This window comes from Vidua macroura, chromosome Z, assembly GCF_024509145.1.
Source record: "Vidua macroura isolate BioBank_ID:100142 chromosome Z, ASM2450914v1, whole genome shotgun sequence".
Classification (NCBI taxonomy): Eukaryota; Metazoa; Chordata; class Aves; order Passeriformes; family Viduidae; genus Vidua; species Vidua macroura.
Window position 1 is genome coordinate 58154613 of NC_071611.1, and position 27144 is coordinate 58181756.

General features: G+C 44.0%; 3 protein-coding genes across 11 annotated transcripts in view; all 3 read right to left on the reverse strand.

Moving 5' to 3' along the window:
* Positions 1–1733, reverse strand: part of COMMD10 (COMM domain containing 10) — a 132838-nt gene extending 131105 nt beyond the window's left edge. For both annotated transcript variants that reach the window (XM_054003169.1, XM_054003171.1), the window contains exons 1-2: positions 1682–1733; positions 1398–1488 (exon numbers count right to left, since the gene is read on the reverse strand). In XM_054003169.1, coding sequence (XP_053859144.1) covers positions 1398–1488; positions 1682–1713 — 123 coding nt within the window. In that variant the 5' untranslated portion in view covers positions 1714–1733. The remainder of the gene's footprint in view (positions 1–1397; positions 1489–1681) is intronic.
* A 12707-nt stretch (positions 1734–14440) lies between these two features.
* ARL14EPL (ADP ribosylation factor like GTPase 14 effector protein like) lies at positions 14441–18139 on the reverse strand. The gene is made up of 4 exons (XM_054003661.1): positions 18081–18139; positions 16610–16729; positions 15090–15229; positions 14441–14740 (listed from the first exon to the last, which is right to left on the reverse strand). The coding sequence occupies exons 2-4, from the start codon at positions 16718–16720 to the stop codon at positions 14518–14520; spliced, it is 474 nt and encodes a 157-aa protein (XP_053859636.1). The 5' UTR covers positions 16721–16729; positions 18081–18139; the 3' UTR covers positions 14441–14517.
* Positions 18140–21823: 3684 nt separating this feature from the next.
* Positions 21824–26731, reverse strand: LOC128822096 (endogenous retrovirus group K member 9 Gag polyprotein-like). 8 transcript variants are annotated; one of them, XM_054003660.1, is made up of 3 exons: positions 22569–26731; positions 22395–22427; positions 21824–22306 (listed from the first exon to the last, which is right to left on the reverse strand). In XM_054003660.1, exon 1 carries the CDS (start codon positions 26596–26598, stop codon positions 25678–25680), a length of 921 nt encoding a protein of 306 aa, XP_053859635.1. In that variant the 5' UTR covers positions 26599–26731; the 3' UTR covers positions 21824–22306; positions 22395–22427; positions 22569–25677. The 8 variants fall into 8 exon arrangements, with proteins under 8 accessions (XP_053859635.1, XP_053859634.1, XP_053859631.1 ...); XM_054003659.1 differs by having other exon boundaries at positions 22523–26731; XM_054003656.1 differs by having other exon boundaries at positions 22519–26731.
* Positions 26732–27144: the final 413 nt, after the last annotated feature.

The following is a 27144-nucleotide window of genomic DNA, read 5'->3' on the forward strand; positions in this document are numbered from 1 at the left end:
CTGCAATATTTAGTACAAGGTTTAGAGTTAGTCTGCATTTGACATTTGAGCACTGTGAAATGAAAGTGACTACTGATTTACTTTCTCTTTTTTTATTTATTTTATTTCTTTTGAGTCTGCAATCAATAACCGTCTTCTGCAAAGACGACAGAAATATTCACTAAAAGCTCTGGATTTAACTTTTATCCTCAACTCCACAGGTGTTTTTAGTTGATGGACATCCACAAATGCAGAAAAATACATAAAGCACCCATTTAGTGCTTCCTTTGTGTTGTAAAATGCAGAACATGTAACATTTTCTTAAACAAGGATGTTCTTTGATGGTCAATCTTTGTATACTTTCAAGCCTAACCAAGAAGAAAGGTGACTTAATTTATGAAACAGAGAGCAGCTAACAAGCTCTGCCTGGTGTGCAGATTTTAGAAAGACAAAATACTTGTTGGAAGAATTGCCTTGTTAAGGTTTAGGGCTTGACATGCATCAGTGACCTCAGACCTAGGGAAAGGGTAACAGAACCTGGGAAGAATGTACCACCAATACTGAACGCAAGAATGCAGAATGTATGGGCCTCAAGGACATTTGGCAGAACTCCCAAGATAAGGGAGAAACTGATAAAGCCAATTCAATAACTGTGCTGAAATCAGCTCCAGCTGGGTAAAAGGTAATTCCTGCAGAGGAATCTGTGACCACCAGCTGACAGACCACAAACCCAAGAAGCCCACTGACTCAAGGGAAGAGAAAAACTGAGCATGCAGACTAATTAGCATGGGAAGTGAGGGAATCATCAACCAGTAGAAGACAGAATATTAACTAATAAGAACTATGTAACTTTTGTCAATGAACACTAAAGCCTTTGTTTGCTAAAATGTATAAATGGTAAAAAGTTCTGACGCTTGGGGTGCTTGCCTTGGGGAACACCACTGAAAATCGGGTTTGTACAATTCTGAAATTAATAATCAATGTCTCACTCGAGTGTGTAATCACTGGCTTTTTGCAAACCGGATATCAAATCCGATTTTTGTGGACAACATTCGCGAGGGTAAAGGAAAAGTTTGTGCAAAAGGCCAAGCAACTCGCGGGTCCTCTGACAGCACTCTCGGAGGCACCAGCACCTGGAGGCAGCGGGCTACAACAAGCATCACTCGTTCTCACGCTATTCACCTTCTCACGGCTTTTACTTCATGCCCCCGATACAGCTCTGAAGATCTAGTGATGAATGAAATCCAGATCTAAAATCCTTAAGAAGGAGCGGGGGTTGCGTTCAGGGTCCGCAGCCGCGCTACCCAAGTTCCGGCCAGGCCCGGGCCCGCGTCCTTCCAGCACCGCCAAGCCCCCGCTCCCGCCCCGCCCGGCCCAGCGTTACACGACCCCCAGACGGCTCCCCGCGCCCCGCCAACCTTCAGGTGCAGCTTCTGGAGAAGGCGAGAGAGGAGCCGCGGAAACCGGCCCGGGTCCACGGCGTTGAACAGCGACACGGCCCTGCGGATGCTGGGAGGAAGGAGGGAAGGGTGTCAGACGGGCCCTGGCCCCGCTGCGCCCCGGCACCGTGGCGGTAACTGCTCCGCCCCGCCCCGCCCCGCCTCGCTCCGCACGACCCGACCCGGCCCGGCCCGGCCCGGCCCGGCCCGGCCCGCCGGGGCAGCGCGGCCCGGCGGGAGCGACGCCGCCGGAGCGCCGGTACCTGTCGCTCTCCGGCACGACGGGCGTCTCCATGGCTGTGGCGCGGGCCCGCCCCCGACGGCGGCTGGGCGAGGCCAAGCGCTGCCGCGCCGCTCTCAGCGAGGATAGCGCGAACCCGCAGAATCACGGAATGAAGTTGGTGGAGAAAGACATCTGGGGTCGTCCTGTTCCAGCCCATCATCGGGCTGGAACCCACCATGTCAGCTAGTCTACAGTACTGGGGTGTCACGTCCACTCTTTCCTCAAACACCCCCAGGGACGGTGACTCTACCACCTCCCTTGGTAATTCCATTCTAATGTTTAATTACACTTTCTGTGAAGAAATTCCTCCTTAGGTCCAGCCTTAACCTCGCCGGGCGCAGCTTGAGGCTGTGTCCTCTCGCCCCGTCGATGGTAGCCTGAGAGAAGATGCCGGGCCTCCCCCAGTGGGGAGGGCGCGGGGCGGCCCGAGAGCGCTCCCCGCGGGGCTCCGCAGCGGCGGCGGCGGAAGGGCTGCGGCTGAACCCCCGGCGGGGACGGGACGGGTCCGAGCCGCCCTGGTACCCACCAGCAGGCAGCGGGAACGACAGCTCATCCTTGAGTCTTATCTCTGAGCCCTCAACATGTGATATTGTTCAGCCCCTCAGGCTCCACAGGGACATTTGTTCCCATCTGGGAGTGCACTGTCAGCCCTAAAATACCTGTCATCACGGTCCTGTGAACTTGTCAAAGCAAGATGCCACCCTTACAGCAACAGCCAATTGTTCCGGATGTTATAAATAGAGGTGAATAATTTGTTCAGCCTTTCAAGAGTCAATCAGAAGTTTATTGATTACAGCAAGCGATGGCAAGCAAACAGCGCTGGGTGCAGCCGGGGAGTCCCCGCTCCGCAAAACGGCCCACCCCGTTTCCCCCTTCCCGCAGTCTTTTTATACTCTTTTTCTCCGGGGCCGCGGTATCTCTGGGTGTAGTCTGCACTTGCGCCCTCTGTTGCTAGGGGGTCGTCTTCTACTCTCTGGTGGTCGTTTGACAAAGGCTCCTCTCTTCTTCCTTGGTGAAAGTCCACGGCCCTGCAATGGTCTTTTCCATATGCACCTAAGTTCTAATTACACAACCAGCTTAAGTAATCAACATACTAACTAGTTTCTGTCTGGCGGTTTTCTGTTATCTACACAAGGCTTCTCCTTTGATTCTCTGTTATCTACATAAGGCTTCTCCTTTGATTTTCTGTTATCTACATAAGGCTTCTTCTTTCTGTCTTGATGAACAAAGAGTCTTTTCTAACTTATCACACGGAGGCTGTGGAATCTACAGTGACTGGCTGAATTCCCACCTTCCCCAAATAACTTGTGTCCAGGTAATTCTCCCAAAGTCCCACCCCATCCCACACCATTGAACTCCCCTGCATAGGAGACAGAGCACACCCTGCCTTGTTTCAAGCCAAGTACAAGGTTCTCAAGCTAAATGAACAGAACCTTTAACTTTCGAGCATTGAATTGTGTGTTCCTACTCCACTTGAATGGATGTAATGTCTGTGAGACCTCTATTTTCCATCAGGTTTGGCTGAAATTGAAAAACAGGATCAAAGACATTGGGATGAACAAACAGAGGAACAGGCAGCATGACTGCATAAGCCTTGTTTTCCTAGGAAGCCAACTAAAAATATTAAAAGTCTTTTGAAAACTTCTTCAGAATGCGGCTGCAAAGGTTTATAAGCTGTGTCACAAAGGTAATAAATGATAATAAGTTATGGTAACCTCAAGAGACAGGTTGGAAAAGGTTGGAAATTTTTGAGAGTACTCTGAAGAAATATATATAAATATATATGCTGTAATCTTGCCACAATTAACTGAAGGGAATTTAGTCAGCAGGGTCAACTTCAATATGGTCAGCATTGCAGCCAGAATATCTGAAAAGATAATGTCTGATTAAATAGACTGGGCCTTAAGAAGCAACAGGAAAAAAAAAAAAAAAAAAAAAAAAAAAAAAAAAAGAAAAAAAAAGTGAGAAATGTGGCCATATTCCAACAGGAGTTTGAAAGTAGAGAATTCCTACCTGAGACTTAAATAACATTTATAACATTTGTGCTATACTCTATCCTGGGTAACCCAAAATGTTATTGGATTCCAGATCTATCTGTGCCCAAAACAGTTACACTTTAAAGCCCAGTGCCACAGTCAGAAACGGAATTGCACGGCAGGTGGGGGTGGTGCCAATCCCTTTAAAATGTTGGAGTGCCCAAGCCAAGTGCTCACTTCTCTCATGGCATTTGCTCAAGGCAGATGTTGGTTCAGGTGGGTTTTTCTGGGCTCACAACAGTAGCAACCCAAAAAGCTGCATTTTACAATCAGAACCTCTTTTGGAGTGAATTTTGCAACACCTGTGCAAAGCTTGAGCCAGTCAAAGTCGGGTCATCACACATCAGTGCTGAGAGACTGTTTCTTCCCTGCTGCTCCCTCCCAACATTCCAATGGCTCAGGAATAGTAGCACCAATGCCAGCAGAGTCCAGTGGATGACAAGAAACAGAGAGACAGCAGCATCCACACCCAACAAACCAGAGTGTGACACTGTGGGACCAGAGTCGCATCCCAACAATGCCCGTGATTTCCATCTGCCACCAGAACTGCTTCATTCCCAGCTCCTACCTTCCCAGGACAGATTCGTCACCAGCTTCCCCTTGTCTTTCAAACCACATTGCCAGCTGTGGGGGCCATCATCCTGGAGGAGTGGTCACTCCACTATTTTAAGTTTCTCTTTTTTCTGGGAGGGCCAGTGAGATTTAGCAATTTTGTATCTAATGGTGATTCCTGTGATTTGCCTATTGCTGTTTCACATGTTAGTAAACCTTTATTCTTTTCACTTACATAAACCCATATTTGTTTCTCCTTATGATGGAAATGGACTGGTTAAAATTATAAGGGGAGGTAATTCACTTCAGATTGTCCACTTTTTAAATTGTCTTAAACTGAGACAAACTTTTACCAGAAGTTGGACACACAGTCAGTGTTATGAATGCCCATTACATTTTTCAAGCTAATGTTCTGGGATGAAATACAATTATATTCAACTATTTCATCTGTGCTCTTATAAAACACAAAAAAAACCCCCAATATTCTTGCAAGAAATTTACTTGGCTAGAAAAGAAAAATGAGTGTTTTGCTTCACACTGAAAAGAACCCAACATATCTTTTTGTTCTAGGAAATCTCCCCCAAGAGCAGAATTTTATGAAGTTTGTTCAGTCAAAATGAGCAAGGGCAAGAGGAAGTCTAGACAATTGCTTACTTATTTCACAGTGTTCCAGTTGATAAAGGTATTGGATTTGCTGCCAATTCTCTGGTTTTACAACTTGGACCTATTTTAAAGTGTTTTATTTCGCAATTTGCTGCACCAAATGAATATTTAAAATTAATAATCAGGAGAATGAATACTAAGAACTCAACTGGGCAACCTCCCGACTCCAGCTGGACTTGCTTCACACAGGAGGTTTGACTTGCTTCACACAGGAAGTTTGACTTGCTTCACACAGGAAGTTTGACTTGCGGACTCTGGAGGCTTCTACCCTGTATGATTCTGTGTTCAGACCCTCACTGAAGAAACACAGTAAAGTGAGATTAGAAACAATAAATAATGGAGTTAACTTGACATGGTGCTGTCAAGTGCACCATTATACAACTTTTTATTCTAATACCTTTTCTGTTACTAAGAATTCTAAAGAGTTGTGATTTATCAAACATCCATTCATCTGTTATTACTTTGCATTTGCACCCATGTCATGAATATGTTTTAAGATTGTTTAAAGAATCACTGGCAAAAGTATCAGTAAAAACAGGTTTAATATAATAGATTCTATAGGCCCTCTTTACTACTTACTAAGTGGTCAAGGCACACTGAGGATAGAAAGGGGAAGGATAAAGGGGAATACAGCCCAAAGGCCCAACAGCACTTAATAGCATTTTAAAAAGTACTTCAACTCAAAAGCATTTAACTTAACTTATAGCTTAAACAATTTAAGCAGTTAAAATTCTAGGAGAGCAGCATTTCTCCCACATTTGGTACAGCACATGCACACTTGTATGCACACAGACAAAAAGAGTGGGTGCTCTCTAGCAGGTCAGCCCCCAGCTTGTGCTGGGAATAACTTGGGGTTATTCCTCCCCAGGTGCAGCACTCTACACTTGCCTTCCTTGAACCTCATAAGGTTACTCCCTGCCCAGCTCTCCAGCCTGTCAAGGTTGCACTGAATGTCAGCACAACCTTCAGGTAGATCAGCCATTCCCCCTAGTTTTGTTTCATCACCAAACTTGCTGTGGGTACATTTGGTCCCTTCATCCAGATCATGGAAAAACAGGCTGAGTAAGACTGTACCCAGTATTGATCCCTACAGGCCTCCACCTGGATTCTGTTCTGCTGGTCATGATCCTCTGAGCTCTGCCATTCAGCTGGTTCTTGATCCATCTCACTGCCCATTCATTTAATCCACATTTCCTCAGCTTACCTACAAGAATGGTGTGAGAGATAATGTCAAAAGCCTTGCTGAAGCTGAGGTAGACAACATCCACTGCTCTCCCCTATTCTCTGTATCCTGCTATGCCACCTCAAAGGAACTGTAGTAACTGCAATGCATTTGGTGCAAATACCTATTTAAGTATATTTGAATATTCATTCAGAAAGCATTGGTCTATATTTCTTTAGTCTATCTCTTTTGGTTTTTGCCCTAAAGTGAGTCAAATATCTATTCTACCATAGTATGAATGGATATAGACAAAGTTCAATTGTGTTCTTATAGGAGGTCTTTAAAAGGATAATGGAAATTATCTGGAAAAGAATTTTAAAATATATCTTTTTTCTTTTCCCTTTTTTTTTTTTTTATTTTTTTTTATGTTTTAATTATACAGTGGAATTCAATGGCACTTTGCCATATGCAGAAGTTAGTTTTAAGCCAAGAGGAGCAGTTTAGTGGTCTTGTAACTGAAATATGTAGACTTTCTGGAACCACAGATCTGACTTTTCCCAGGACTGACTGTTCCTCATTGTTTTAAAGTACTGAAGGTAAACTGAATGCCTTGTGGTTTACTTAAGTTACCTAATGTTAAGTCCCCATTTGGACAGGAATCCCACACTAATTTTTATATAAAAATGTGCGAGCGTAGTTTGGGAAAGAAGATCTCAATTTTCTGCCTGTAGTTTTATGATCTATTGTACTCCTAGTCTGTGTTTCAGAAGTGCTATGTTATAAAATTTTTCACTGGGGAACTTTGCATGAAGGATTTGCAAATACTGGGCAAGGGAAAAATCAACATTGTGTGTCCCTTCTAGTAGCAGAGAAATAGAGGTAGACGAGAGTGGTTGTCCTGCTACAGCTGGCTAGCTAGCCAGCCTTGTGTCCCAATACAAAACTCCCATCTCTTAACTCATCTGATAAAGCCTCAGATGTTCATGGTCTTTTGCATACTTTTACATCTTAAAAGTCATAATATTTAATGGCTCTTGCCTTTGCCTCTTCTGAGCCACATGCTAATAATTCTATTAATACTTCCTTTTAATTGGCCTTTGTTGTAGAAGCAGTCGTAAGTATCCAATACAATATGAAAGGATAGCTTTTGTGGGTTTTTTCCTAAGCTGTGACAACTTTAGATGTAGAGAAGTAGACACATTGTAAAATAGAGAGTGTCTTTATTGGACAGATTTCTAGCTTGTTGTCTAACTCAGTGCAATGCAGGCAAACAAGAAGATACTGTGCATAGGTCTAATTTTATTTTCTGAGTTTTCAAGTTTGTAAAGGCAGGAGATGCACAGTGTAGTCTGTGGAATTAAAACAATTCCAACAAGACAATGCCCAAGTACATAGGAGCTTAGAAGGGAAAGAAGCATCTTTATGCAAAAATCATATGGGAACACACTGTTCATTTCCCTGAGATTTACTTTTTTGTAGTAATAACATCTAAGAAAGCACAGGGTGAATATCACCTTCCAAATAGATAATGATTGTAATCAAGGGAAATACCATGGAAGACACAATAATTTGAAATTAAACAATATTAATCAATTTTTAGGCAAGACATTGAAAGATGGTATCTTAGGGTGTCGTTTAATCTGTGTATATCTATACTCTTCCCTTTCCTTAAGCCACAATGGGATCACTGGCAGCCATGAGCAAAGCAGCCACATGGACAAGGAAAAGACAGGAAAAGTAAATTCACAGAGTCACAAGTTGTTTAAACTGCATAATCTGGGGAGGAGGGGAGGAAGTGGGAAGAGAGAGAAGAAGGACACAAAGACCTTAAGGAAGAGTTCATTGATCTGTTTTCCCTTATTTTAATCAGCTTTCTAGAGCAAACTTACTCTGTAGGGAAAGTAATATTCTGTTTAGACTGATTTATATGATGTAAGATGATCTGATGTAATCTGGAGCATAACCAATCTCTCAAGAGGCTACGAAATGTTCTCTACCATTTTTCTGTAGGGATTTAAAACCATAATGTCATGCAGTGTGGTACTATATAATTGCCTAAGAAAACTATTAGATATGGGCACTGTGTTGCTATTTGTATCTACCACTAACTTTCACAATCCATATAAAAATATGTATAACAAGTTTTCTTCTTCCCCATGTACATCTGTCCTACTAGAATGATACTTGTGCACTTTGAACTGCTCATTTGGAATTTGGGGGAAAGTTAGCAGGATCATTGCAATGGTAGAGTCATTTTCAAACCACAGCAGAACTGCCTCTGCCCTATTATTTATTTATCTTGGCTCTCACCTTGCTTTTATTTTCAGGTTTTGTGCTCTATTTCCAAGGTTGCAATAAGTATGTTTGTGAAGGAGTTCTCTTAGACTTTGCATTTAGCTATGACTGTAACTGAGTCACAGTCCAATTTAAAAACCAGAGAGTAACACAAATGAATTCAACAATGGGATTTCCACCAATCTGGTATTAACCACATTACTCAAAAAATGTAACATGTAGTCTTACCACAGGAATCCATATGATAAACTTTTTAGGGTTTTGCCTTAAAATAGAAAGAACTAGATGATAATTCAAACCTGTCCATTTCAGATCTTGAGGTTATGACAAAGGCTACCATCTTCCTGTCAATTTAAATCAGCTTTATCTTCTTGAAGAGCTGCTTGTTCCATCAAATCGAGAATGAGTCTATGGCATATCTGGAACAAGAAACAATCCCTAACTCCTGACTCATCAGCAGGATTTACATCTACCCTAAGAAATATAGCTCAGATATAATGTAGGCTATTTGGACTCCTGGCAGAAGTCAAAGGATACTTGGGGACCAATGAAGTACATGAGAGAACATCACCAGTTCCAATTACCAAACAGAGTGTTTTAACCACCATAGAAGACATTCCTATGATTTTTTTTCAGTTAGTGTTTTTATAGAATCATAGAATTGTTTACGTTGGAAAAGACCTTTAAGATCATTTAGTCCAACTACTAAACCATGTCTTCAAGTGCCACATCCATATGCCTTTTGAGTGCTTTCATGGACGGTGATTCCACCACTTCCCGGGCTAGGCTATTCCGATGTCTGACTACCCTTTCAGTCAAGAAATTTTTCCTAAAATCCAATCTAAAAGTCCCCTGGTGCAAGTGGACAACATTTCCTCTTATTCCTCTTACTTGTTACCCAGGAGAAGAGACTAACCCTCACCTGTCTACAATCTCCTTTCAGGTAGTTGTAGAGAGACATAAGGTCTCCCCTGAGCCTCCTTTTCCCCAAGATAAATACCCCCAGCTTCTTCAGCTTTTCCTAATAGAGCTTGTGCTCCAGATCCAGATCCTTCAACAACTCCTTTGCCATTCTCTGGACTCACTCCAGATTGTGAACATGCTCCTGAGTCAACACCCATCTTGTAGTGAGGAATTCAAAACTGGACACAGCACTCAAGGTGTGGCCTCACCTTTGCCTGGTACAGGGGGACAATCTCTGCCCTGGTACTGGTGGCTACACCACCAGTCAATGGCCTTTTTGGCCACCTGCATACACACTGGCTCATGTTCAGCTGCTGATGACCAGCACCCCTGGTTCTTTTCCTTTGTGCAGCTCTCCAGCCACTCTTGTCCAACTACTGCATGAGGTTGTTATGGCCCAAGGACCCAGCACCTCACCTTGTTGAATCTCACCCAATCTCTCTAGCCATTCTTTGCAGATCCCTCTGCAGAACCTTCCTACCCTCCAGCAAATCAGCCCTCCCATCCAATTTAATGTCATCTCTGAACTAACTGAGGGAGCAACTCAAACCTGTTGTTTAGCAGAACTGGCCCCTGTACTGAGTTATGGGGAGCACCACTGCTGACCAGCCTCCAGCTGGACGTAGCTCCATTCACCTACACTCTCTGGGTCTGGCCATCCAGACAGTTTTTAACCCAGGGCAGAGTGCCCCTGTCCAAGCCATGAGCAGTCAATTTCTCCAGGAGAATGCCGTGGGGAACAGTGTCAAAGGCTTTACTGAAGTCCAGGTAGACGTTGCAGACATCCACAGTCTTTTCCTCATCCATTAGGCAGGGTCATCCTCTCACAAAAGAAGACCCTTAAGTTAGTCAAGCAGGACCTGCCTTTCCTAAACCCAGACTAGCTGTGCCTGATCCCCTGGTTGCTCCATACATGCCAAGTGAAGGCATGTGCTTCATGACCCTCTCTAGCACCGAGGCCACACTGACAGGCCTATAGTTCCCTGAATCTTCCTTCCAACCTTCCTTGTAGATTGGCATAATATTTGCTAGCCTTCTGTCATCTGGGACCTCATTAGTTATCCTGGACTGCTGGTATATGATAGAAAGTGGCTTGGTGAGCTTTGCTGACAGCTCCCTCAGTACCTTCCAGAGGATCCCATCCAGTCCCATAGACTTGGGTGTGTCTAAGCAGCATAACAGATCAGTGGTCATGGCTTCATTCTGATCCCCATCCCTGTCTTCCAGTTCATGAGACTGGGAACCCAAAGAACAACCTATCTTGCTATTAAAGATAGAGGCAAAGATGGCACTAAGTACCTCTGCCTTTTCCTCATTGTAAGAGACAGTCCGAAGTCCCCCTCAATTTTGCCTCACGATGGTCACAATGGCAGAGACTAAGATCCTGAAGACCCCGATTGTAGTTCTGGCCTAGCTGAGGTGGATGCTTGCCAAGTGATTGTTTGCAGGTGTGTTTGCTGTGTCGCCACGCTACACCGCTTTGAGCAGGGCTTGGCAAGGAGCAGCTTGCTCTGTACGCTTACACCTGGTTCGTGATACCTGAACCCATGAATTTTCCACCTCTTGGCCAAATGAACTTTCTGGGGTATCTTTGGTGATCTCCCATGGAAGATCCGTCATCTGCCTCACAACCACCGTGACGGACGGAGATTGAACCTCCCTCCCAAGGACTGAGACTGAGACCCCTATCATGGGTGGGGAGGGGCTGGCCTGACTGAAGCAAATGTTTGCCAGGTGTTGCCTGCAGGCGTGTTCACTGGACCAAGAAAACAATGGGTCTTGCTCACTGCTGAAATTGACTTGCCCTGCTTCGGAACATGGACTGTCTGTACCCGCTTTTCAATAGTCTCGTTTCTCCATTACCTGTTCCCCCCACTCAGCAGAGGACTATAAAAGACCCCTAAGTTAACCAAGACCTCGGTTAACCCCCACAGATGATGATGAATCCATGTGGCTGGCCCACTGAGGACCTCATCTTGGTGGTGGTAGATATAATTCCCCTTCCCCTCTTTTCTCTCTATTCTTTATTTTCTTTTTCTGTCCCCTCTATTGCATTTGCTGTTGGTACGTAAATAAAGGTGCATTTGTTGTGATTAAACTGATGGTCCCCTGCTGTTTGCCTTTTTGCACTTTTGGGATCGGTTAACAAACCATCACAACACCCCTCACGAGCAGATCGTGACACTCATCCTTTGTCATAATGCATCTCCCCACATCTATGAGGTAAGGAGATCCTCCTTAGCCCACCTTTTATTTGTGATCACCTAATCACAGAATATGCTGAGTCAGAAGGGACTTTTAGTCCTGCACAGGACATCCCAAGAGCTATACCATGTGCTTGAGAATGTTGTCCAAACACTTCTTTATGTATTTATGAAAACATTTAGTGTATTCATAAGAACATTTATATGTTTTCTGGCTGCAGTAGCCAGATTAATTTCTGGGCTTTGTCTCCCTGCATAACCTCACAATGTCCTTGTAGTCCTCCCACGTTGCCTTCTCCTTCCTCCAAAAGTGATATATTCTCTTTTTTACCCAGAATTCCAGCCAAAGCTCTCTGTTCAGCTAGGGTGGCCTTCTTCCACATCAGCTTGTCTTTTGGCACATGAGGAGAGCCTGCACCCTGAAGATTTTCTTCCTGAAAAACCTGGACTCCGTTGCCATTCAGGACTGCCTCCTAAGGGATTCTGACAACCAGGCCCCTTGACAGACCTTCCTAAATCCAAGATGGCAGTTATGCTGACCCACTTCCTTTTTTTCTCTGAGAATTCAAAATTCTATCATTTCATAATCACTGTGCTCAAGATTGCTTCAGATTATCACATCACACTCTAGTTCTTTTCTGTTCACAAAGAACAGGTCCAACAGGTGCCTCCCCTTGGCTGACTTGCTGTGTCAGAAAATGGTCTTACATATACTCCAGGAATTTCTTGGACTGTTCTCCCTCTCTGCTATATTGTGTTGACAGGAGGCATCTGGAATGCTGAAGTTCCCCTAGAGAGGAAGAACAAGCAATTGTGAGACTGCTTATAGAGTATTTGATCTGCTCCTCCCTTCTGTTTGGTGGTCTGCAATGGATTCCTACCAGGATATCTGCCTTGTTGTCCTTCCCTCTGATTCTTGCCCAGAAACATTCAACCCTATTGTCACAGTCATTGAGCTTGAGACAACCAAAACTCTTCCTAACCTACATGGCTACCTCCCCACCTCTCCTTCCTCACCCATTCCTTCTGAAAAGTTTACAGCCATCTATCACAGCACTCCAGTTGGGTGTGTCACAGCATTCCCACTGCACAATGGCTTCCAGCTCCTCCAGCTTGCTGCCCATGCTGCCTGCAATGATACAAGCTTAAAGTGTTGTTAGCTGAGAGGAACAAAAAAATCTTTCCAAGGCAGCAAGTCAGAAGGAGGTTTTGGTGTTAAGACATTCTTGGGATCTGTTCCCAAGTTTCTTTTATTGGAAGATACCTTTGTCTTGGAGCAGATGGTCTTTGTCACAGAGAATGGCCGGTGGTAAGGGAGAAAAGTAGTGTCACATTCAAAGCTGGGAGAGTCTCTTCAAAAACAAATGAGTACTACGCCCAAGGAATGATTTCCCCACTAGCAGCAAGCTCCTGGAAATCGCCTGCAACCATCTGCAACCTTCTTGCCTTCAAGATCTAGAGAGACCTCACTCCTCATACCTACCTCATAAGAATATCTACCTCATAAGAAGACTGGGTGTAGGTTATTGTATTTAAAATCTGTCATGTCTTACATGAAGAGGAAACTTCTGGAACTAAAGAGATTTTTCTGTCCAGATGGAAAAATATCCACTCTATTTAGCCGTATAATTAATAACTGGTGGATGCTTAATGTGCCACATGCTGTAAAAAAATAATGCTGACTGTACATGTTGGTTTTGATTTATTAAAGAAATATGGATATTGATCTAGTACTGATACCCAACTGTGACGGACAAAAACTCTCTAACAGTTTAAAGTTAGAAAGTGTATGTTTATTACGATGCCAGGCAGCGTGTGGGATAGCTCCCAAATACACATCACACCTTTCAAATGATTACAGAGTCCTTTTACCCACACAAGAATTGAATACCCAAAATACAAATACATATTCATAATTTAGTACATCCCATTCCCATTCCTCGCTTCGTATGCTAATCATTCCAAAAGCTATTAAGCATGCGTAGCTTGTTCCTTGAAATGGGTTGGTGGTCCCTTTCATGGGGAGGGGCCCCAAAATGAGAAAGTGAATGAAGTCTTCCTCATTCTGACCTTTCTACATTTTCAATGCAAATATGATAAATGAACTCTTGGTAGAACTCCCATTCCCTGTCTTCAATTGGTTTCAGAACAGAGGAGGCCCATAATTGTCTTATGTTCCTAAAAAGCTATTTGTCAGTTTCTATATTCTTCATTACAAACCCATCTAACTAAACATTGTGTTGACAAGCAATCAATTATTAGTTAACTACTAACTCTTAACTTCATCAAGGCCTACTCATTTATTTTAATTAACTCTAGTAAGACTTATCTCTAACTAAAGTCTTAGCTTCTCTAAAATCTCTAAATTCCTTAAAGTTTCTGTTTCAGTTTCAATTTTTCAACCTGGGCAACAAGAAAGAATTGCTGAGAGAGAGTTGTTTCCACTCTCCTTTGCTTAATATACAGACAAACATGGAAAGTAGTGACCTGGTTTCAAAGAACAGTGTTATCTCAAATGCCTCCTGCCTCACCTATACGAGGAATGAATGCATCAGGATGAGAAGGCTCTTGGACAAGCTGACACACAAGAAAGAGTTATGTCACACATATGAGTAAATGAACCAGCAGAGAAATTGGCAAAAAACCCTCATTACAACTAATGCAGTTCAGCTTCTGAGGGTAAGAAAATTATCTTCCCATAATAGTTCAGACACCTTCAATTTTAGAAAGTTAAGATTTAGAAAGGATTGACTAGGTGCCTCAGCAAAGCTCACAAGAATGAGGAAGAATGAAATACAGACTTTTGCTTGATGGGGAATGGTAAAGTTTACTAGGTAGGCAGCAATAAAAAGCACAAGCACCTCTGCCAGGTGGTGATTTACTTTAATAAAACATGAAGAAAAAAGAATAATGTTCAGGCACAAAAACTAACAGAACATTATCAGTCAGGGACAAAAAATGGTAGCTCACTGATCACATCCCCAGCTTCAGTCTCAATCATATCATAAACCCATTTTCTATTGCAGCGACATTCTGGTCCACATTTGTTTGAGTTGCATTTGGGGCAAGGATAGAAGCAACCCAGGCAGTCCATTTCCAGGCAATCACATAAATCTATGTCATTGAAAAGCAGCCTGCCATATTTGTCATACTTCTTTGTAAATCTGTGAAAGAGAACAAAAATTATTCTCAGACAGTGCTTCAACGCATTCAGACACTAAACCAAACACATGTGGAAAACATCTGTACAAGTATTTAGTCTTTAACAAACTCACAGCAAAAACAAATACCATCATTATATCCTAATTGCAACAGCCATTGGTACTGAAAATGAACGCATGCCATACTATATCAAAATTCCCTAAAAGTCACACAGAAAAATCTTGTTTTCCCAAAATGGCTTTCAAGAAATCACTCTGCAAAAAACAATGCCTTTATTAATTTAATTCAGATTCAGTGAACAGCCTACTAGCATTTTTTAAAGTAAATCAGGTAATAAATTAGAGGTCTTACTTGGACTCATAAAAAAAATTTTGTTTCATCTGTGACATGCATGCTTTTTTTTTCTGCTGTCTAGTTTCAGGATTGAAGTCAGCTACCTGAGGTCCTGGATTTTGAAAGGCTAAGCATTTTAATTGTTTCTCAAGTTTTTGCTATAAAAAAACAACAGAAAGTTTTTAATTAGTACAATTGAAAAAATGTATTTATTAGCAGCCAAGTGTCCTCACTGGCTTTTGGGTGACATTAAAATTAATATTCCTGATGACTTATAAGATCATATTGATTGTTTAAAATGTTTGTTTGTCTAACTATTAATCAAATATTCCTTTTACCAACTGTGCATCCTGACTGGAGATGGAACAATCATGACTTTGAACACATGACTCTGGTACAGCAGCATGGAGTTTGCAAGTTGCTATATGAGAGGCAGAATTATGTGTTTTGTTTTTCATCTTAATCTAAAATGTAAAAACAAGTACTATGATTACAAGTATCTCAAATGGATTCACTCTTATTTTCACTGTTCCCTCAGATGCCTAGAAACTATCTATGTCAAACAATCTGAGGGCAAGAAAAATGTCTGAAGGAGCAACTAATACAGTAAGGAAACATTTGAACAAGCAAGAAGTATGAGGAAAAAAAAACTAACACACAGACAAAAACAAAGAAGATTAATGAAGCACAGTTTTCTGAGAAATAGGAGGATGCATTTTTCTGCCAATTTTATGGAATTCACGTTTACAATTAGCTAAAACTGCTGAATACTTTTGGAAGCTAAAATATTATCTCTGTGTATTACCATTCCACTTAGTACACATATGTTGACAGATACTTCTAAAGTCACTGCAAATATAAGCATCATGTCAAACAATTTCCCTTTGGACAATGTCTGTAAGCTTTGACCATACACTTGTCATTCATTATGTAAAGACACAAAAATACATACAAAATTATATTTTTCTCCTATTATGTAAATGGAGCTGCCTTGCCAACTCTTGGCTTCCCTGGAGGGTGTCATTCCTATCAGAATTCATTGTGATTTTCCACAAAAAATTGAGCACTTTCACTGTTTCTCAGGGGAAAGCAGTGGCGGCTCAGCCCAATCTGCTGATTCAGGAATGTCCATGCACTTGAGTGCACTTTTTTCCAAGGTGGTTGATGCTGTGAATCTTCAGCTGCACCCTCCTGAAAACATACAGGGCAATCTCATGTACCTTATTCAGACATGTCTGCTTTAGACTCTGGGGTAGATTTTCAGCATCATCACCATTCATGATCATAAATAATGCAATTTTAAGTTGCAAAAGAATAATAAGGTGATAGTCCTTCCTCTAAGACTACTCTTATGTTTCCCTACTTACTTAGTATTGCTCTTTGCCCTCTAAATCACTGCACTACAAACCTGATCCATTTCACCATTGTTGTTACTGACATTTCCCTCTTGACTCCAGCTTTTTATTTTTGTAATGACTGAAGAAATTGAAGGCAATTTTAAGTATCTTGATAATAAAATAGTACTGGAGAAGACATACCAATTTTTTATGTCTTATTGAGCAGTCCTCATCAGGAGACATATTTTTTTCTGCAAATGTTTCCTGGGAAGAATAGCTTTTCTCACAGTTTTCTTCCACGAGATCACTCATTTGACCACCCTTGTGAAATACGCACATATTTGTTAAACATATACAACAGTATAAACAGACTTTTAATTTAAAGTTTTGAGGTGAGCAGGTGATATCCACACAAGGCTTTTATGAATTCTTAATCAGTAGCAAATGCAGAACAAAATGAGGTTCAGTAACAAGCTCGATTTTAAAACTGTATTACAACAATATCACGAGCATGTACAAAAGCTGTATCACCAAATCCACTCCATAATCCGCTAAGCAGATGCCGGAAAACCGCAGGTGTTTAAATGACTCAGAGCTCGGCAGCGCAGTCGCCACGCGTGGCTCCGAGGTGCGGCGCGCACGCAGTCCCCGCGTCAGCCCGCAGGTGGCGCTGCTGCCCCAGCCGTGCGCGGCGGCGCGCCCTGCGCCTGTCGCTACATTCCCTGTCATGGATCCACGGTGCTCTTCCCGGAGATTCTAACCAACGGAATAAACTAAGCTGCTTGGCTTTTGAATTTCACTCCTTTGCGAAAGATTTTTTTAAATAAAATAGAATGTGGACGTTTTAGGTTTAATAGGAAAAAGGGCATCACTCACTCTGCTAACAAAGTACCCAGGGAGGTCTGTGGGTTCTGTGAGTCTATCCTACAAATGCCATCCATCACCTCTCTGCCATCAATACAGGTTCAGCATGGATATCACCTACCTCTTACGTCTTGATTATGAAAAGAAAAATACTAATCAATAAGCTTAGTGCTGCTGTTACCATTATAATGGAATTTAACATAGTATGAGTATCTGGCTTTAAACACTTAGGATAAGTCTTTTAATACCAGTAGGTCTTGAAGTAACCAAACTAGGTATTCAAATCCTTCCTGCTACTTTGAAAATCTCATCTCTAAGTTTGTAAGCACCAGACTATCAGTCTGGTGAGACACCCAGGCGCCCAGAGGATAAACATTGTTTGAAATCTTTGGAGTTCTAAAAATTAACTAAGAAGTTAGGAGAAGTACAAACGTGAACCTTGTGTAGATACTTACTTTAAAAATTGTATGCAATATATACAGTATCACTGCCTCAGACTTTAACCCCAAACACAACCAGAAATAATTTAAGATTTCTGGAGTTCCTCCAACCCTTCCCCACATGCTGCCCAGTCTCTCTCATCACTTTTGAAAGCTAGCATAGTGGCCTCTATCACTTTTCCCTGTATTTCAGGACTGTTGCCCCAGCCCTATCCCAGAGAAGAACTTCATTTCACCACTGCCGAAGGACCATCACCTCTCTAAAATAAGCAGGAGTCCAAGCCTAAGGTTTCCTCTCTTGCAGCCACTTCCTGCAGGGCGACAGTCAAAGTGAGAATAGGAACCACAATTGAGTGACTTTGTATTACCTGGAGGGGATGTCTTTTAGAGAGGTGAAACAGCCTTCAGCCAGTTTCAGATGGGGTTTCCTGTTCCCTTCAGTAACCTGAAGAATGACAGATGTGACACTGTTCACAATGGGAGGCTTGACAGCAACTGTTTTAGTTCTGGGACTTGAGTATCATTTTAGGATCAGAAAAGGAATTCTATTACCAGGCAATTAATATTTACTGGATGGGAGAGCCTGCTTTCCTACTGGAAATTTGTAAGGGGTCCACAACTGAAAAAAGTATGAAGGGCAGCACTCTAAAGAAGGCAAGTATTGCTCTTCATTTGCACTCAAGTTGGAGTCCTAAGGATTTGCTTCCTACATTTCCTCTTGAGTCCAACCATACATCCAGCATTGTTAAAGCTCTTTATGAGTATGCATGACTGTCATCCATGCCTGTTTTTTCACAGTATGCCAGGTTCAGGAGCAGAAAAGCCATCAGCATCTACCAGTGTAAATAAGCATGGAGAGTTTCCATGTGTCCTGTGGCAGTGTAAGAATTTGACTGCTTTGACAACTAAGTCCTAAGAGTTATCTAGAACCAAACACACAAAATCGGAGACCTCATTTTAAATACTAACAGAAAAGAACTAGCATCTTGTTCCACAGACATGTTTCAAATGCCCTTGCACCTCAGCAAAAATATCCTACGCAGTGAATGTAGCAGACTTCTGTCTCCACATATATACACTTTAAATAGATAATGTTGAATTTTAATCTCCAGGAGAGATAACAAAAAATGAATAACAAAGTGAGCAGGACTGATTATCCTCCACAGTGTGTTCTGAGGAGAGATGGAAATGAGGGAGACACTGACACCCACTATGAAGTCTGCAGAACCTAGTTATACAAAGGAAAGTATTCTTGGTCCTGAAATGGATTTTTTTTCTTCTACTATTTTTAGTTTGACTGTAGCGATAATTTGGGGACAATGGATTGAACACTGCATTTTCTCTTCCATAAAAATTTCAACTCTGAGGATAACCACCAATTGCACTCTTCCTCCACCAAAACCTGTGTTCTCCCATGCTTTTTGAATACATCAAGTACTTTTCTGGAGGTGATCACCCACAGCTGAACATCCCATTGTAGCTACAGTGTATGGCTAAGAACTGGCAATTTCAGCACAGAGCCTTGAAACAGTTGACCAGGCTAAAAGCAGAGTAAGGGAGGAAGAAAATCAGAGGTTGTGTTATATTTAGAGTCTTGTCCATAACATAGATGTTTCTGCTCAGAGAACGATTTCAGAAGTTGTTAGGATTTGGAAGGAATTACATTTGTTTATGATTCACATAAAATAAATATTTTCCTATATCTGTTTTTTCAAGAATTTAATATTTCTGTTTATGATCCCAGCAGATTACACAGCGAAATATTTCAGCAGGTGTGAAATGTGGTGACTAACATTCCAGATACTTCAGGCTGTTTGATCTCAGCAGCCTAAAGCTAGTGTCTCTGCAGGGATTGCCAGAGTGAATTCACATTGTTTTCAAGTTGTATTTGTTTGTGCCATTAGAGATGCTCTGGCTGAGATATGTGAGCATGTTCATCACCTTCACCAGGGCAAGATGAGATGCTGCCCCTATGCTTTTAAATCCCACAGTGCACACAGGGATTAGACAGACCTATTGCAATAGTCCCATATTCCTCACAGCCTAGCTCTGCAGAGATGTCTGTGAGCTCAGGAACCAGCAGTTAATTTTGTGGCACATTCAAGTACACATCTTGGAATTTCTATAGGACATCTGATGCCAGCCAAATTAAGAATGGGAACAAATTAATTTTTCTCAGATCAACTATGGACTGAACTGTAAAGCTGTGGAAAGACCACTTGGCATCTAATCTGTGCCTTCTCTCACAGCCATGAATATGCATGTGTGTTCAGAGGACAGCCTTGAAGCCAGGTAGGAAACACAGACCAGATGAAAAAATAGATCTCATCTCTTGTAACTCAGCTGGTTTACCAGAACCCTGACAAACGCAATGAGCCCATTCTTTAACAGGGGTCTGGAGGAGCAAATACATCCCTCTCCAAGTAAAATAACACAAATCCTCATAAATTCTCCCTCCCAAACCCGGACACATTCTGCTGCATCTGGAAGTGAGGGCTCCTGTAGCTGAAGTTAAACAGTTAATTATAAAATCATGGGCAACTTCTGGTTGTCACACAATAGGCAGAAGAGGTACTGCCAGGTACTTACCTACCTTCTGAAAACCTGTGGTTCTGAAGGGTGCATGTTCAGTTCAGAGCAGACAGCAAGAGAGCAAGGAGGGTCTCCATAATCTTAAACTGCACTTACCAGAGAGAGGAGGGGAATGGCACAGCCTGGACTTACTGCTGCACAAGTCCTCTGATAGTGGAAGTATGACATCAGTCCCAGAGAGACTGAAACAGAAGACAAATAAACAAAATAGTGCTCCCCAGAGAAGCAGGCTGAAGACAGTGCCAGGTAACTGTCTTAAAGGACCTTACACTTTCTGTCTCATTAATTATGGCTTTTACATAGTACTGAGTACAAAGAGTGGGAATAAAGAAATTGGATAAACTGGGATGATAGTTCTAATTTCTCACTTGCATCTGTGAACAACAGAGCAAATGTATTTCTTAGAGTTTTGTTTTTTTTTTTTTCTTAAAGGTAAGTAAATAAAAATACCCTGTAATAAAATTTTGTGGGGTTTATTTCAAAAATATTTAAAAGTGATACATTTTTAGGATGTGGATGTAGTAAAGAAATATTTTACCATTTTAGATAAAATGTTCTTGATTCTATTCACTGTTTCCAGAAGTCAAAAATAAATATGCTCCCCAATTCCTGAAGTGAAATGCAACCTCATGTTTCAGCTTGCTCCCTTTCAAGTTTATTTGCTGCAGTACTGCTGACAACTCAGCCTTCTCCTGATACCTTCAGATGCTAATTTTCAGCATGCTGTAATCACCAATGGCTTTCAATATTCTTCTCTATAACACAGCTAAATCCTAAGCATCTGAAATTGTCAAGTTTATAAATTCTCCTTTTGTGGCTTAGACAGATAGCCCAACATGTCTTTTTATCTTAATCAGCTGTATCCACCCATTCTCTGATGGAGGCAAATAGATTTTTTATTTAACATATTTTTCTTTCCCTCCAAACATTTTTAAACCCAAAAGCTGATACATCATTCAAGCAGCAGACCTTACGTAGGTGATGCAAATGCTGCTACACATGTATTCATTTTGCTTCACAGAGTGGTTTTTGGGGGTTTTGTTGTGAAAAGTACACCAGAAATTACTCCAGGGGAAAAAAAAAAAAAAATCACAGTATCCCAGGTACTTACATAACAACAAGCCAAAACCAAAAAACCTACAACCTGTTGTTATGAATGAAGTCCTATATGTCTAATTTAATAAACCAAAAAATTAAAATTTAGCAGCAATTTAAATTGAGCAGCAATTTTATATATAATTAATACAATCAATTAAGCATGTACAAAGTAAGTTTGGCAGTGATTAATTAAGTCTGATTAAGGTTCTGATAAGGCATAAGCAAAACTGATCGGGGTACAAGGAAGGGCATTTTCACCCTGCCTCACATACAAAAACAAAATCCCAGCTAAACTTATATACTGTATGCTAATACATATTCATCAATATTTTCCATAAAGCTCCTTCTGTTTTCAATTCTCAAAATCTACATCACTATACTGTCACTATAGGACACAAGAAAGCACGACGCCAGCCATTGCTATTGTAAAGGTAAAAAAGCAAGTTTATTTTCTGACTCCAGCATTTATAGTTTTCCAAAGGTGACAATGGATTGGAGGGTGAAAGTGCCACCTCTCTGACAAACTACCAGTCCATCAAATTTCTCCTCCTCTATGAAGGAATGCAAAAACAATAAGTTATTTACAGAAAATGTGTGAGAAATTTGCTACAAGAATGTAAACTCAGAAGGCTTTGGAAAATCTTAAAAAATCAGGGCGACATCTCACCCTTCTCAGTTTAAAAAAAAGGAAAAGAAAAAATGAACAAGGTTCAGTGTCCATTCATGGAGGAATCATCAGAGTGATCACTCGTGTCATCTGCATCCGAGTCATCACTCAACGATTCACCCACTTGATGCCTTTCAGGTTGGTCACGGTTTCCATTTTGCCCGTCGGCCAGATTCTGTCTCTGCGCTTGCAGGTCAGGGCGAACACACTTTGAAGGTACCCAGCGTGCCCCAGTATCTGTGGACACACAAGCATACCCGTGCCCCGAAGCGATAAGGTCATAGGGACTTTCCCACTGTTTGGTGACTAAATTCCGCACTCGAACCTTCACTCGAGGCTGATGTGCCTCGTCCGTAGCCTGCAACGAGAAATGATGATTCAAAGTGACAGGGTTATTTGAGTTCTGCGGCACCGTAAGACCATTGATGGTGTACAATTCTTTTTCCAACCGACTGTGCGGGGTTTCACCCTGCATTCCCCGTTTTTGTTTTTGAAGAACCTGCTTCAGAGCACCATGAGTGCGTTCTACAATGACTTGACCAGTCAGAGAATGAGGGATACCAAACTTGTGTGACACACCCCACAACTGCAGGAACTGCTGCACCTTCTGTGATGCATAAGCAGGACCACTGTCGGTCTTCACAGCAGAAGGTATGCCCAGAATGGCAAAGGCCTACCTCCAGTGGGCAAGGACATCACAGGCCTTCTCTCCAGTGTGAGCAGAAGCCCACATTGCAGAGAGCGTGTCCACAGTGACATGCACATACTTGAGCCGGCCAAACTCAGCAATCTGGGTGACAACGGTCTGCCAAAGCTCCAAGGCCCTAAGGCCTCTGGGGTTTACCCCTGCCAGTAAAGACGAAGCAAACGCATGGCAGTCGTCACAGGACTCAACAATGTCACGAGCCTCAGTTGGTGTCAGCTGAAACTGCTTTTGCCAGGTATGTGTGTTCTGATGGAAAAACCCATGTGATGCCTTGGCCTGCACGAGTGTATCAGGCTGAGTGAGGTGCTACCCACGCTGGGTTAGCCAGCTTGTCAGTCCTCACGTTACCTTCCACTATAAAGCCTGGCAAAATGGTATGACTCCTCACATGCAAAACGTAAAATTAATGAACCCGGGCCTGAATGGCACACCACAAGGTCTTCAGTAAATGAAACAAGGCAGGATTACTGACCTCCTTCAAGACCGAATGATCCAATCGCTGTGCAATGTCAGCCACATAGGTAGAATCCGTGACCAAATTGAAAGATTCCTGGGAAAATCTCTCAAATGCCATGACAGCAGCCCTCAATTCAAACAATTGGGCTGACCCATCCTGATGACCTTCCAGAACCTGCCACTCAGATCCATCCTTCCAAGTAACAATGGCCTTTCCTGTTTTCCCCGTACCATCAGTGAAGACGGTGGGTCCTTGTACAGGTTGCTGACTATTTTTGGGCTGCAAAGAAATTTGTGTGGATTTCACCACCTGCAGTGGTGCCCAGCTTGTGGCTGGGCAGATAAGTGATCTGCCCTGAAAAGTTTTCCAGAGCACTTCGCAGGGATACGCTGTGTGCAAAGCTCCAGTCAAAATCCTCCCGGGATACCAGGAGTATGATCTTTGTGGGATCCGCACCCATCAATTGCAAACACCGTTCCCAACATTTGATTATGAAGTGAGCAATCAACTCAGCCAATGCTGTTGCCGTCTTCTGCAGCTGATGGGGCAGGAAAACCCATTCCAAGATGTGCAAGGGATTGGACCATTTGTCACTCCATTGGCCAATGATACCTGTGGGATGCGAATCTGGAGTGGTAACGAACACAGTGACATCAACAGAGAGATCAATGCGATAAACTTGGCAGGCAGAGACAGCCCGCTGAACCTCCTCCAGCACCTGACGTGCCTCAGGGGTCAATGTGCGAGGTGATTTTAGATCAGAGTCTCCTTTCAACAGATCATACACAGAAGACAGTTGTGCGTCGGTTAGTCCCAGGTATGGATGTAACCAAGTGATGACACCCATCAATTTCTGGACATCATTCAGTGTCCAAATGCACAAATTGCACCTCCTGGTGTCGGATCGTCCATTCCAGAATTCTGACCCCCAAATACTTCCAAGGAGGTTGTTGTTGAACCTTTTCTGGAGCCACCTGCAGCCCATGAGAATGCAAAGCATCAAGCAACCGAGGCTGAATCCTCAGCAGCTCATCCTGGGTGGACGCAGCCACCAAAATGTCATCCATATAATGATACAGACGTGCATCAGGAAACTGCTTGTGAACTCCAGACAAGGCACGGGCCACATACCATTGGCATATGGCAGGAGAATTTCGCATCCCCTGGGGCAAAACTTTCCATTGATATCGCTGTGCGGGCTCAGCATTGTCGATTGCTTGCACCGAGAAGGCAAATTTTGGTCTGTCATTGGGATGCAAAGGAATTCTTAAGAAACAATCCTTCAGATCCACAATGAAGATCGGCCAATCTGCAGGAAGCATGGTAGGTGGTGGCATGCCCGCCTACAATGTTCCCATGCTTTCCATCATGGCATTGACTTTTCGGAGGTCTTGTAACAACCTCCATTTCCCAGATTTTTTCTTGATGCAGAAGACAGGAGTGTTCCAGGGACTGGTAGAAGGCTCCAGATGACCCTGGTCCAACTGCTCCTGCACCAGATTTTGAAGGGTGATCAATTTATCTTGAGGGAGGGGCCACTGGTTCACCCAAACAGGTGTGTCCACCAGTCACCGTATAGGAGGCGTAGAACACTCTGTGCCCTTTGTCACAGTGGCCCCCATCAAAAACCTGTCCTGATGCACACACCCCACGCAGAGAGAACATCCCTCCCCCAGAGGTTAGCAGGAGTAGAAATAACATGAGGCCTAACACAGGCCGTCTGTCCCTCTGGGTTCGTGACCAGCATGGAGCACTGGTTCACATAACATCACGCCGTTCCCCCCAGTCCCGTGACAGGCATCTCCACTGGATTCAGGGGCCAATCCAGAGGCCAGGAGGCAAGGAAGAGAACTGTGACGTCAGCGCCGCTGTCGAGAAGCCCGTGGAGGTGGATCTCCGATGGCGTCGCACCAGGGATGGACAGGGTACACAGCATCTTGGGATGGTATTTGGTCAGGACAGTGGTCCAGTGAACTTGAGGTGGCCCAGTGGATCCAAAGCCGCCAGCCCCATGTGACCGGTCAGCTGTCCTGCGAACAGAAGACTTAAAAGGCACAAGTTGAGTAAGTCGCATCCCCTTCAGAATCGTGATGGGGGGGTGGGTGTGGAGACCATTGCACACAACTTCCCTGTGAAGTCTGCATCAATGAGGCCCAGATGCACAATGATGCCCTGAAGGGTGGCACTAGACCTCCCCATAAGGAGAGCACTCATGCCCACACCCAAGGGACCAAAGGCATCCAGGGAAACCTTGTGCATTTTACAAGATTCTAAAGCAACTGTTGCTGCTGTGCAGACAGCCACACCTGCTGAGCCTCAGGTACTGGCTGCAAGTTGGCTGAGCAAACCTCCATGGGCTCTGGGGTCTGGAGAGGAACTTGTGTCTGAGCATGCCTACCCTTTGCGCTCTGCTTCCCATTTCCCGGGCCTGGTAGTGCCTGGCCATTAACATGAACAGTTGCCTTGCAGACATTTGTCATATGGTTTGGCCTTCCACACCGGCCACACAAGAACATGGGAAGTTTGCCCTTCTGCACTTTCTTCCCGTTTGGCGCTGGCCCAAGCATTCCACTGCTGCTGCTGCCAGCCCTGCAGCACTGCCCAGACCGGCTGCACAACAGTAGCCCAGGCAGCCATCTTTTGAACCGAGGGGCTGAGGTTTGCACAGGCCTCTGCCATCTGTGAGACAGTAGGCTCACCAGGAAGAGCCTTTATGACTCTCTTACAGTCTGTGTTACTGTTGCTCCTTGCAAGGTTCACAGTCACAACTCCCCTTGTCTCAGGATCTGCCGACTGCCTCTCCACAGAGGCAGTCAGCCTCCCTGCAAATTTCATGAAAGGCTCTTCAACCCCCTGGACAATGGTCGCAAACGGCTCCAGGGGAGCAACCATTTCCAGAGTCTGAAACATTGCTGCCATGCCTAGTGTCTGGCACTGGTCAAGCATGAGGGGATCATATCTGGCTTGTCCCTGAGGATCAGTGTAATTGCCTGTGCCCATCAACATGTCAGTGCTAACCACACGCCTGGGATCCTGCGGCCCCAGCGTAGCATTCTGCTGCACTGTGCTGGCTGCCAACCAAGCCCACTTGGTCTCAAAAACGTCAAACTGCACAGGATCAAAAAGAGCATGTGCCAAATAATGGATGTCAGAAGGTGTCAGCAGCTCAGCGACAAGCATTACTAGTGTCTGCATGACTTCAGCAGAGCCGACACCATGCCAGGCAACTGTATCAGGGACTTCGTTCGCTATCTTAAACGATAAAGGCTGATGAGTGTTGTGAGTAACACCTCTGAGCACAGGGAAAGCCTGGGGACCCCCTGGCAAGGTTGCCGCCCCTGCCATGTACTGTCCCGTGGGCTCCATAGGGACAGCGGCAGCCGCTGGACTGCGGAGCAGTGCAACATCACTTGACACCACAGCCCCCGCAGCATCAGCAGAGCCAGAGGAGCCTCCTCTGCGATCCTGCAGATGCTGCGAGGAGGCAGATGCGCATACCTCCTCGGCCTTATCTCGGACCTCCTGCCAAAACCGCCCGTGGTCCCTCGGACGCACGGTCACCTGGCAGGCGGGGAGGGTCCACAAAGCCGACGGGGAGGGTCTGCAGCCACGGGAACCCACCGGTCTCCCGCCGGCCGCATCAGCAGTCGCGCTCAAGGTAAACACCACAGGGCCCCGCCGCGCCGCAGCCCCGACACCTGCAGAAGGCGGGGAAGGCGGGGCCGAACTAGCCAGCAGCCCGACAGTGCCGTCCACCGCAGCCCTGGCAGAGGTCACCGCGGCAGACACGGCGCGGACTGCAAACCCGGCACCCCCGCCCCTGCCGCAGAGGAGGGGTGGGGCGCAGAGAGAGCCACAGCGCGCGGAGTCACGTCACCGCGGGGCGACACAAGGGAGTCTGGCACGGCCCCA